The 13,420-nt window shown below is 42.1% G+C and overlaps 1 protein-coding gene across 1 annotated transcript in view; it reads right to left on the minus strand.

Moving 5' to 3' along the window:
- Positions 1-1,386: 1,386 nt before the first annotated feature.
- VPS35 (VPS35 retromer complex component) overlaps positions 1,387-13,420 on the minus strand; it is a 40,753-nt gene continuing 28,719 nt past the window's right edge. The window contains exons 12-17 of the mRNA XM_008248381.4: positions 12,893-13,048; positions 10,099-10,221; positions 5,462-5,641; positions 4,366-4,605; positions 2,922-3,065; positions 1,387-2,350 (exon numbers count right to left, since the gene is read on the minus strand). Coding sequence (XP_008246603.1) covers positions 2,171-2,350; positions 2,922-3,065; positions 4,366-4,605; positions 5,462-5,641; positions 10,099-10,221; positions 12,893-13,048 — 1,023 coding nt within the window. The 3' untranslated portion in view covers positions 1,387-2,170. The remainder of the gene's footprint in view (positions 2,351-2,921; positions 3,066-4,365; positions 4,606-5,461; positions 5,642-10,098; positions 10,222-12,892; positions 13,049-13,420) is intronic.

Consider the following 13,420-nt stretch of genomic DNA (forward strand, 5'->3'; position numbering starts at 1 on the left):
GACAATGGAAGTAGAGGCCAAGGCCAGGTTGAGTCCTGGGGACCTGCCAGTTCCCAGCCTGTCGGTTATTTGTTCTGAGTACAGGAATTCACAGAATCCTAAGACTCCACGATGCCCCAGGCCCCCCGTCATTCTTCAGTGCTCTCCTGGGTATGCCCTTATCCCCGTTTGTAACCCCAGATGCCTTCCCGCCAGACTAAAATTCTTAAAGCTAAGGACCGTTATCTTGCTTACCTGCATATGCTTAATTATATTTGACATATAGGAGGCACTCAGTTTGTTGTTCAATTTAAAAAAAATCCTAAGCAGTAGCTCTAAAAAATATTAATCTGATCTCTACTTCAATCCCAAAAATGAGCTACTTTACATCCTACACAGAAATATTTTAGCCCTGACTGGCCCTCTCCTACTGAGCTCAGACTCAAGTATTTTCAAATCATATCTATTATTTTTCCAGCTAAACTTCACAGAACATGGAAATAAAATGGCATGTGAACCTCTTAATTTATAATCTTATTTATGCAGGGTAAATTACTGCCTGCCAAGGACAGGAAACATTTGCAGGACTAGGAAGTTAACACAGACTTAGTATATGTGCCAGATTTTGATGGCAGTCATTTTGGAAACATGTTCTTTTTAACCTAGCAGTGCTAAAACAACGTGAGACAGATGGTGAGGGGTTAAGTAATGTGGTCATTTGAAAATCTCTGTAAATTCTTTGCTACTTCTCCCCTCAAATTCCCCTTACCTTTGAGTATGGGACAAACTTAAGTGGCTCCATTCTAATAAAAAAGAATTAAGGCAAAAATGACAGGGTGTAATTTTCAAGGTTATGTAAAAAAAAAGGCACTATGGTTTCCTCCTTGCCACCCATCTCCTCTGACCCTCACTCTGAGGAAGCCACTGCCAAGCTGTGCCCTATGGATGGGATCACAGGAAGAACTGAGGCCTCTGGCTGTCAGCCAAGTTAGCAAGAGCTTGGAAGTCAATCAACCCTTCAGGTGACAACAGCCCTGGCCAAAACTGTGATTGCTACCTTATGAGTCATCTTGACCCATAACTACCATCTAAGCTATTTCCAAATTTCTGATCTACAGAACTGTGAGATAAACATTTGTTGTTTTAAGATACTAAGTTTGGAGGTAATTTTTTGCATAGTGGGTAATTCAGTCAGTGAGCCTTTCAGAGTGGATGAGATTCATCAGGGCTTAGGAACAGCAGGGAACAAATGACTTAATAAGGCAGATGGTGCCTTATTTAATAAATGATTAAAACCAGAGTTGAATAAGCAAGCTTTGTGAACATATAAGGAAGTCTATGAAACTTTCTAGGATTTCTACTAGCTTCTTTATAAAGCAAGGTGGTATGAAAAAGAAAAGTCCAGAATTGTTAATAGCAACTTTTATTGTTCACTGGTGCAAAAAAAAAAAACAAACATGATAACCGTGATGCATTTCCCATCAAATTTACAATGAAGGTTAAACATAAATCATATAGATCACAAATTTTCTATTTTGTACTACTTAGAATCAAATTATTTTGATAAATATGTCCAGAGGACAACATAGGTTCTGAATGAATGACTGAGTCCATTAAAATACGCAAAATATAGCTTCTGATTTTGACCATGGTGCTTTAAAATTTTCAAACATGCATTAATATATTCTAATTTTAGGGAAAATAGTTCACATGGCCTTATCTTGCAAGTAGGGAAAAGCCGAAGCTGAATTTCACATACAATTTTCCTTTCCTCTAAATTAATCTCAGATTGGACTACAGAACAAAGAGACAGACACCTCTGGGTTAGTACTCCCCAGCAATGAAGAAAATATACACAGTCAGCAATGAAACAGAACAAAACGCAAGGAAAGGGAGCTTCATCAGGAGCTGCGCTATGTGTTGTTGCTGTTTAATGGGTCACACAGATTTTAAATAGCAGATCAGTCATGCTATGTGGGGCGGTCAGACAAACCTGAACACTTACAAAGCCAGTCACTTTATTAAGGTCCTGAAGGTGAGTGTCCGGAGGTGCTGGGTAAAACACATCACAGGTTAGAAACGGGAGACCTACCTCAGCATTTCTGGAAGGCACAATCTATGGAAGGGAAACCTAGTATAATCAGATCCTTACTGGATGTACATGGGAAGGAGTATGATGAACTGTTTCGTTTTAAAGGATGAGCCCTTCATAAATTGGCCCCTCAGATTCTGGTGATTCCCGCCTCAAGCGCAAATGCTCCAGTGTGTTATGAAAATGTTTGTTAATCTGCTCTGTTTCTTCACTGGACTCAAGATTTGGGAGGTCTTCTCGAATCTTTTGGATAAGCTGGTTCAAAACCTGAATTGTTACCTAGAAAAGAATACATATAACTATGATCAAGCATGTACAAACAAAAAGGATGATTTAATACAACTGTTTTGAGAAGGTATATTACTCTCATCAATTACCTTAGTAATTATGAAAACATGACCCTCGTCTGAACACAACTATTGGCTATTCCTCAATCAATAAATATCTTAACATACAGAGTAACAAGATCCAGCAAAAGAATAAAAGCAAAATTTCACTTAATCAACAAATTTTGACAATACATACTGCTAAAAGAATAATGCATTTAGGAAGTATCTGAAACCAGTACAAGATGACAGATCAGCCTATTTGGCATTTGTAAATTTTTCTGCATTTTTTCGAAATGGACAAGGATTATTTCTATAATTGGAAACAAAAGAGATGAGAATTTTCTTCACATATTAGTTCTTCCACTAGAGTGATGTAGAAGAAAAGGATGAAAGAAACCAGTAGGTGGACTCTGCCACCTCTGGCCCTCATAACCGAACAGAATACACTTTTGTATGTGTCAAGTCTCCTAAGAGCAGCAAGGGGAAACTTTAGTCCTAACAACACTTAAAAGTTCACTTACCGCATCATTTTCTTTTTCATAAAAATAGATATATCTGTTTAGAATTTCTATAAAAAGCTGCACTTGAAGAGAGGGGTCCATGCACTGATTCGCTATTTTTAGAGCTTTTTTTAGGCACTCCATTACCCTCTTGCCTCCATGAAGCTAAAAATGAAAGGGCAGGAAGTTATCAAAAACATTAATGAAACAAACGTCCTATTTTCACAACACTACAGTGCTCTTTCTTGTTTTAACTAAATTTAAATCCTCTTCATTATTCAAGTATACTGCTTTATTTTAAAATTAAAAACAGGGGCCAGAGTTGTGGTACAGCAAGTTAAGCTCCCACCTGTTACTCTGTCTTCCCATATGAGCGCCAGTTCAAATTCCAGGGCTACATTTCCAATCCAGCTCCCTGCTAATGCGCCTCAGAGAGCAACAGCAGATGACCCAAGTGCTTGGGCCCCTGCTACCCACTTGGGAGACCCACATGGAATTCCACACTCCTGGTTTCAGCCTAGCCCACCCCAGCTGTAGAAGCCATCTGGGGAGTAAACCAGCAGATGGAAGATCAAACTCTCTCTAACTCTGCCTTTCAAATAAATAAAAATCTTTAGAAATATTAATGAATTAAAACAGGTTGTGGTATAAAATATATGCTCAATATCCTCAAAACAGAAGCTTTACCACAGGATGAGATTGTCTATATGTTACTGTCCACTTCCTTCCTTTTTTCTTTCCTTAAAGTATTTATTTGACAGGTAGAGTGGACAGTGAGAGAGAGAGACAGAGAGAAAGGTCTTCCTTTTTGCCATTGGTTCACCCTCTAGTGGCCGCCGCAGCTGGCGCACCGATCCAAAGGCAGGAGCCAGGTGCTTCTCCTGGTCTCCCATGGGGTGCAGGGCCCAAGCACTTGGGCCATCCTCCACTGCACTCCCGGGCCACAGCAGAGAGCTGGCCTGGAAGAGGGGCAACTGGGACAGAATCTGGAGCCCCGACCAGGACTAGAACCTGGTGTGCCGGCGCCGCTAGGCGGAGGATTAGCCTATTGAGCCGCGGTGCCGTATTATTTATTTTATTTGAAAAGCAAAATTACAGAGAGAGAGAGGCAGAGAGTGAGCTTACATCCACTGGTTCACTCCCCAGATGGCTATAACAACCAGGGCTGGACTAGCCCAAAGCCAAGAATTAGTAGCTTCATCCAGGTCTCCCATGTGGGTGGTGTGAGCCCAAGCACTCAGGCCTTCTGCTGCTGCTTTCCCAGGTGTGTTAGCAGGGACTCAAGCCAGCATCTGTATGGGATGTCAATGGTACAGGCAGTGGCTTAATCTGCTATGCCACAACGCTGGCTCCTCTACTTCCTTTCACAAAACAATGTCGTTTTCTTTATGAAATTTCCAAGTACTCCAGAGCACAAGCCCACAGCAACAATCCTACCTCCCAAAACATGGTCAGGGTGACCTACCTCCTCCCCATTTTTGTCTGTGTTTCTACCAGACCAGAAGAGATGTGCACAGGTGCTCACAGCTCGGCCCTGATCAGGTTTCTTGAGAAGTTTGGATGCAGAAAGTGCACACTGAGTCCTCAAGGGCTCATGATTCTCTTCACTGAAGCACTTCATCCTCTCAAAAGTACCAATGATCAAGGTGATGGCAGCCAGCTGAGCTTTGGAATCACTGATTTCATCTTCATACAGAGAAAATGCCTGGTGGACACAAAACAGCAAGAACTTTTAGGGACCAATCATCCACTCCAGCATTTTCCTAAGTTCTTCCCACGAAAACCCCATCCAATGGCACTTTAAAAAAAAAAAAAAGATTTATTTATTTATTTGAAAGGCAGAGTTACAGATAGAGAGAAGGAGAGACGGAGAGATCTTCGATCCACTGGTTCACTTCCCAAATGGTTGCAACAGCCAGGATTGAACCAGGCTGAAGCCAGGAGCCAGGAGCTTCCTCTGGGTCTCCCAGGTAGACGCAGGTGTCCAAGCACTTGGATCATTCTCCACTGCCCTCCCAGGCACACTAGGAGGAAACTGGATCAGAAGTGGAGCAGCCAGGATGGGAACCAGCACCTATATGGGATGCCAGCACTGCAGGCTGGGGCTTTTAACTTGCTGAGCCACAGTGCCAGCCCCATGCAGGCATGTTCTAAAGGCTCCTTCATATCAGAACATATCCTTCATATCGTCTCCTGGAGACGACAGGACACAGCTCTGATGGGAAAGAGGTTGACAAATTACAATAAAGAACACTGCTCCACCTTTGTTTAACAAAGAGTTTCCAAAATGAATTGAGATAAAGGAACTTTCTCTCCATGAAGCAATTTTACTATGACTCCCATGGAAATCTTAGATCTCATCATACCCAGGAACTGATCAATTTTGCTGCTCCGTACTAATCAATATGAATATATTAGGAGGTTCCAAGATAGTGGGAAAGCAGAAAGTAGTTAATTCAGTGAAGAGTAATTCCATGTGCATTACCGCCATAACTACAAACAAGTGACTGAAGTCAGCAAAACTGATTACTAGACAACCAGAAAGGAGAACAGGTCATCACCTGGGACATAAATTCATATGCTACTGTCTCATGATTTTCAAAACCAATTTCTCCAGCAGCAAGTGCTCCTTGAAGAAAAAGTCTCAAGGGTAATTCTGCCAGCTCTGCTTTTATCAAAGCACTGATAGTCTGGTGAGCAAATGAAAAAATCTTCTGGCATTTCTTTTCCCATTTGTCATCCTGAAATGAGAAAATATTTTAGATTACCTTAAGTTCACAATATCCATTTCATTTAAAGTTTTCATAGAAAAAACAGTAAAAGTAGTAAATCCAGCCCACAGTCCTGTCATTTTCCTTCCTTCTCACCTACAAATCACACAAATCAAGCAGGACATCTTCTCAAAACATCCATTTGAGGTTATCACCTTTGTAATGTTTATATATATTTGTTTTTTCTTATTAAGAAAAGCAATGCATTCCCAAATTGGAGAAAGCAGGCAAATACACAACAGAACTTTCAAAGTTAAAATCATCTCTAATCTACTACCTAGTGGTAATCACTATTAACATTCTAATGGTGGGGCTAGTGCCAGTTATAAATTCTTAAAAGTTGATTATTAGATCTTAAAAAGATCTTTAAGGGGGCAGTGCTGTGGTGTAGCAGGTTAAGCTGCCACTTGCAGTGCTGGCATACCATACGGGCACCAGTTTGAGTCCTAGCTGCTCCAATTCCAATCCAGCTCCCTGCTTATGTGCCTGGGAAAGCAGTGGAAGATGACCCATGTGCTTGGGTCCCTGCCACCCATGTGGAACACCCAGAAAAAGCTCCTGGCTCTTGGCTTTGGCCTGGCCCAGTCTCAGCTGTTGCGGCCCTCTGGGGAGTGAACCAGTGGATGGATGATTTCTCTCTCCCTCTCTCTCTTGCTCTAACTTTGCTTTCAAATAAATAAAAGCTTCAAAAAACAAAAACAAAACAAAAAAGATCTTTAATTACATATTGCCATTTTTTAGAAAACTAGTAATCCACATTCTACCACTGTTGAATGAGGGTGAATTCTCATTATACCATTTCCATTGTTTCCATATTGTGGTCATTGTGAATAATGCTGCAGATACAGAATATAGATATCTCTTTGAGCTCTAATTTCATTTAAATCCAGAAGGAGGATTGCTGGAACATATGGTGATACTATTTTTGATTTTTTGAGGAATCCTCATGCTCTTTTCCACATAGGTTACTTCAATTTACAATCTCAACAACAGTGTTCACAGGGTCTCCTTTTCTCCACATCCTTGTCATTTCTTATGTTTTTCACAGTAGTCATCCTAACACGTATGAGGTGATTTTTCCCTGTAGTTTTTTTTTTTTTTTTTTTAATATTTATTTGACAAGTAGAGTTACAGACAGTGAGAGGGACAGACAGAAAAAGATCTTCTGGTTCACTCCCCAAATGGCTGCAACAGCTGAAGCTGAGCTGATCTGAAGCCACGAGCCAAGAGTTTCCACCAGATCTCCCATGCGGGTGCTTTCCCAGGCCATAGCAGAGAGCTGGATAGGAAGAGGAGCAGCCGAGACCAGAACTGGTGCCCATATGGGATGCCAGCACCACAGGTGGAGGATTAACTACTGTGCCACGACGCTAGCCCCTCTGCTTGTAGTTTTGATCTGCATCTCTCTGATGATTAGTGAAGTTGGACACCTATTCATACATCTGTTGGCCCTTTCTATGTCTTCTTTTGAAAAATGTCTACTTAGATCCTTTGCCCACTTTTCAGTCAGGTTATTTGTTTTCTTATTATTCGAGTCCCTCAGATATTTTGGATATCAACCCCTTTTCGGATATATAGTTTGGGAATATTTTCTCCCATTCTGTGGTTGTTTCTTTAGTCTGTTGATTCCTCTGCTGTGCAGAGGATTTTTTTTTTAAATCATTTATTTTTTTTTATTTTTTTTTTTTTTAATTTTTGACAGGCAGAGTGGACAGTGAGAGAGAGAGACAGAGAGAAAGGTCTTCCTTTGCCGTTGGTTCACCCTCCAATGGCCGCCGCGGCCAGCGCGCTGCGGCCGGCGCACCGCGCTGATCCGATGGCAGGAGCCAGGAGCCAGGTGCTTTTCCTGGTCTCCCATGGGGTGCAGGGCCCAAGCACCTGGGCCATCCTCCACTGCACTCCCTGGCCACAGCAGAGGGCTGGCCTGGAAGAAGGGCAACCGGGACAGAATCCGGCGCCCCGACCGGGACTAGAACCCGGTGTGCCGGCGCCGCTAGGCGGAGGATTAGCCTAGTGAGCCGCGGCGCCGGCCTAAATCATTTATTTTTGAAAGTCAGAGTTAAAGAGAAAGAGGGAAAGACAAAGACAGAGATCTTTATTTATTTTTTGACAGGCAGAGTTAGACAGTGAGAGAGAGAGAGACAGAGAGAAAGGTCTTCCTTCCATTGGTTCACCCCCAAAATGGCTGCTACAGCTGGCGTGCTGCGCCGATCCAAAGCCAGGAGCCAGGTGCTTCCTCCTGGTCTCCTATGCGGGTGCATGGCCCAAGAAGCTGGGCCATCCTCCACTGCCTTCCCGGGCCACAGCAGAGAGCTGAACTGGAAGAGGAGCAACTGAAACAGAATCCAGTGCCCCGACCAGGACTAGAACCCGGGGTGCCAGCGCTGCAGGCGGAGGATTAGCCTAGTGAGCCGTGGCTCCAGTCCAAGACAGAGATCTTCAATCTGCTAGTTGATGCCCCAGATAGCTGCAAAGGCTAGGACTGGGCCAGTCAGAAGCCAGGGGCCACAAACTTCATTTGGGTCTCCTATATTCATCTGCTTCTTTTCCCAAGCCATAAGCAGGGAGCTGGATCAAAAGTGGAGCAGCTAGGACACGAATCTGAGCCCATCCACATGGGATGGTGGTCTCACAGGTGGTGGCTTTACCAGCTATGCTACAATGCCAGCCCCTATGCTTTTTAATTTAATGTGGTTCCACTTACTTATTTTTTATTTTATTGCCTGTGCTTTTAGTATCACATCCAAAAAAATCATGGCCAAGACCAGTGTCAGAGTTTTCCCCTCTGTCTTCTTCTAAGAGTTTTATGGCTTCAAGTCTTACATTTAAGTCTTTGATTCATTTCAAGTTAATTTTTACCTAATGTAAGAAGAGTCCAACTCTAGATTCCTCTGCATGTGGATATCTGGTGAGGACTACCCTTTCCCTATTGTGTATTCTTATTGTGCTTATCAAAGATAAGTGGTCTAGTGTTATATGATTTTCTTTCTATTTTTTAAGATTTATTTGTTTATTTGAAAGGCAGACTCACAGAGAGAGAGGCAGAGGCAGAGAGAGATCTCCCATTCCCATTTACCCGTTCACTCCCCCAATAGGTTGCAATGGCCAGGACATAGCCAGGCCAAAGCCAGAAGCCAGGAACTCCATCTGGGTCTCCCATGTGGGTGCAGGGGCCCAAATACTTGGGCCATCTTCTGCTGGTTTCCCAGGTGTATTAGCAGGGAGCTGGATAGGAAGTGAAGCAGCCAAGATTCCAACTGGTATCAATATGGGATACCAGTACTGCAGGCGGTAGCTTTACCTGCTACACCACAATACCAGCCCCAGAATTTTATTTCTAAACTTAGTACTGTTCCATTGGTCTATGTGTCCGTTTTTATGCCAGTACCATATTGTTTAATTATTATACTTTGTAACATAAACTAATTGCTATTTTTTAAAAAATATTTTTGTGTGTATTGTTTTTAATGTTTATTTTGTATGTGGATATCCTGAAAAGCAGAAAGGGAGAGAGACAGAGAGAGATCTTCCATTCACTGGTTCACTTCTCAAATGGCTGCAATAGCCAGGGCCTGGGCCAGGCTGAAGTCTGGAGCCTGAAACTCCACCCAGGTCTCCCATGTGGGTGGCAGGAGTTCAAGTTCACTGTCTCCCAAGATGCATTAGCATAAACTAGATTGGAAGCAGAGTAGCTGCGACTTGAACTGTCAATCCAATGTGGCATATCAGCATCCCAAGAGGCAGCCTAACCTGCTGTGCCACCATGCCCATCCCTAGTTGCTATTTTCAACTGTTAGATCCACAAATACCTATTCATAAAATGACGCTGGCCTAATAAAAATTGGCCCAAAGTTTTTATAACATGCTGGTAGATCTACTGAATAGTTACTCCTCCCCTTCCTATTAAGTTTACTGGGGCTTATTCCTTAACATAAACTTGTCTGTCCTAACTCCAGGTAAGAGATTAAGGTTATTTTCTTCAAAACTACACTACTGAAGACTTAAGCCATGATTCTGTTTGAGGAAGAAATAAATCCACAGAGCCTATGACATCATTCAATTAAATGTTTTAGAAAAAAGTGATCATGCAATGCTGAGCCCTTCCGTTAAGCAAATGCTAATTTCATTTAGCATAAATTTAAATGGGATGCCGGGGCCGCAGGCGAAGGATTAACCAAGTGAGCCATGGCGCCGGCCCCTTAATCTTTTATTTCTAAGTGTGATCCCTCAAATGGTATCTATAAGCATCAGGAAGACTTAACATCGGGTAAGTAAGAAATGAAGGGTTAACTGAAGAGTTAACTGAAAATGGAATTTTATTACATTGTTTTCTATTTTTATATGTTTGAATGCAAAACTAATACACACACACACACGCAGTGAGGAACGAGGGAAAAAAGCAGTGACATACTGAAAAGTAAACTCACCACTTTAGAATTCTCTTTGTATCGAAAAGCCAGCTGGTAAGCTGCAAACACCAAAGGTGGCAGTGTGAAGCGAATCCGCTGATTTCCGCCAGCTCCAAAATGTTTTCGTGCTGTGTTTAAAATCTGACAAAAACAAATAAGTAAATACATCTTTTATTATACATGATTGATCATTAATTAAAAGGGGCTCTAATCATCATCATTGCCACCACTGTATAAATAAAAACATAGACTAACCCAGGCTTACCACTAGACATTTAGATATTTCCTGTCTTCCGAGTTACCAAAATCACCCTATCAATAGATACTAAACCCATTTCACAAATGAGAAGACCGAGGTTCAGAGGCTGTGTAAACCGTTCAAGGTAGCTAGTCAAGAGCAGAGATCTACTTAAACAGATTTTCATATACCAATGTACAAAGTATAGTAAGAGGACTACATTTAAAAGTAGATTCTAATATTTACTACCTGTGGTACTCTGGGCAAATGATCTCTTGGCTACAAGTTCCATTAGAGAAATAAGGTGGGATGCTTTTCCTCGGGGTTGTTGGGAAATCAAATGACATTAAGTGTTACTAATACCTAGCACAAGGCACATACTCAGGAAACATTGGCTACTATTATATTATTATGATATAAAAATAACTACTTGGGGGCCAGCATTGTGGTATAGCAGGTTAAGCCTCTGCCTGCAAAGCCAGCATCCCAAGTGGGCACCAGTTTGAGACCTGGCTGCTCCACTTCTGATCAGGCTCCCTGCTAATGCACCTGAGAAAGCAGTGGAAGACTGCCCAAGTGCTTGGGGCCCCTGCACCCATGTGGGAGACCTGGAAGAAGACATCCTAGTTTTGACCTGGCCCAGCCTCAGCTGTTGCAGCCATCTGGGGAATGTACCAGCGGATGGAAAATCTCTTTGTGCAACTCTACCTTTCAAAGAATTGAAAATTAATACTAAAAAAAAAAAGTGGAGCCAGGACTAGAACACAGGCACTCTGAGATATAGGTGTTCCATCTTAAAAAAAAAAGCTATATACGGCCAGTGCCGCAGCTCACTAGGCTAATCCTCCACCTGCGGCGCCAGCACCCCAGGTTTTAGTCCCGGTTGGGGGGCTGGATTCTGTCCTGGTTGCTCCTCTTCCAGTCCAGTTCTCTGCTGTGGCCCAGGAAGGCACTGGAGGATGGCCCAAGTGCTTGGGCCCTGCACCCGCATGGGAGTCCAGGAGGAGGCACCTGGCTCCTGGCTTCGGATCAGCGCAGCACGCCGGCCACAGCACACCGGCCGTAGCGGCCACTTGGGGGGTGAACCAATGGAAGGAAGACCTTTCTCTCTGTCTCTCTCTCTCTCTCACTGTCTAACTCTGCCTGTCAAGAAAAAATAAATTCAGAAAAATATTAGGACTACTTAAATCAACAGAAATGTCAATCCACTTTAAAAGAGCCACTGTGAAATAAATATTCAATTGTTTCAGAAAAAAACTGTAAGAAAACCAAAGAATTCAAGAAATACTATCTGGTAAGCTACATGTGGTTGCAAAGCAAATGAACATACACATACACACACACACAATCTCACAGAATGGGGAATCAAAATACTGGAACAGTCATTGTGAGTGATCATACACAGGACACAATACTGACATACAACGTTTGTCACTAGGCCAAGTCAAAGACTACTATCTCACTACCAGCCGAAATCAGCCTCTTACTTCAGACTGATGCTGAAGGAATACAAAAGTGTCAACTATCACAAAGATTGTCAACACATGGCAACATTCAGGACTCATCCTCAAAATGATTTCCATTACATTAGCCAACAGCTTATGTAACCAACAAATGAACTACTTTGTCCAAATAATAATTAAGGAATCAACTGTGCTTTCCCATAATTAAAACTAACTAGTATCAGTTGCAATATATTCCATTCATTTCACAAAGATATACTGAGGACCAGCTTTGAAGACAGACTTCATCTGATTGTTCTTAACCAGGAAAAAAGGGTTAAAAGGGAAATTGAATCTTAGTCTTTTACACATTCTCAATGTAACAAGCAAATATAATTTATATTTGCAAACCATAAAAAATAAATAAAACTGAAAATAAAGATGTTTCTTATACTTTAAAGTTTATTTTGATAAGCAACTGAACACTTCTAAAGTAAATACACAGTTGAAAAAGCAAATGAACACAGCATAGTTATGGGACACCCAAGTAAAGGAAGACAGGTTTTGCTGCGGTTCTCAAGAAGTTTTCAAAAGAACCTAGAAACTTGTACCCCAGAGGCTCTAGTGTTTATATGCAAATTAAAAGCCCATGGATGCTATATATCTTCCATTCGGTTGCAGTTCTTTCAAAACCTTCTGGGGCCGGCGCCATGCTGCAGTAGGTTAATCCTCCGCCTGCGGCGCCAGTATCCCATATGGGTGCCAGTTCTAGTCCCAGCTGTTCCTCTTCCAATCCAGCTCTCTGCTATGACCTGGGAAAGCAGTAGAAGATGGCCCAGGTCCTTGGGCCCCTGTACCTGAATGGGAACCAGGAAGAAGCACCTGGTTCCTGGCTTCAGATCGGCACAGCTCCAGGCGTTGAGGCCATTTGGGGAGTGAACCAATGGAAGGTAGACCTTTCTCTCTGTCTCTCCCTTCACTGTCTGTAACTCTACCTCTCAAATAAATAAATAAAAAATTTTAAAGAAAAAATCTTCTAAGACCATAAGCTTCATTAAACCATTTTAAGCCTTCTAAACTATGTGACTTCAGAAGGAGGTTATAAAGGGTTATACTAGGTATTAAGTCATACCAAGTACTGCTGATCAGGGTCCTCGGATCGCAGTAAATGAATGAATCGGCCCACAAGGCTCTGCTCATCAGCAAAGTCTTCTGGATCAGGGTCTTCTACAGGTTGATCTGGCTGATCTTGAATCAACGTTGATACTAAATTCATTATGGAATCCACCTATAACACGAGAGGCATAAGAACCCTCCTGAGGTCACACTGTCAACATATGAAGCCACCATCAAAAATATTTCCAAACTAATAATAAAGCAATTCCTTCTTTTGTAAAAAAGTTGATATATGCATGTCAATACACACATATGAGTACTTCAGAAGTCTGTGGGAAAACAGTTAAAAGTTGATTTTTAAATAAACAAAAGTAAAATCTTTTTTTAAAAGTTTATTTTGATGCAAAAAATTTTTGAAAACCATGCACTGTGGCATAGTAGGTTAAGTATCCACCTACAGCACTGGCATTCCATATGGGCGCCAGTTGGAGTCCGGCTACTCTACCTCCGATCAAGCTCCCTGCTGATGGCCTGGGAAAGCAGT

The sequence above is a fragment of the Oryctolagus cuniculus genome, chromosome 18 (assembly GCF_964237555.1).
Source record: "Oryctolagus cuniculus chromosome 18, mOryCun1.1, whole genome shotgun sequence".
NCBI lineage: Eukaryota > Metazoa > Chordata > Mammalia > Lagomorpha > Leporidae > Oryctolagus > Oryctolagus cuniculus.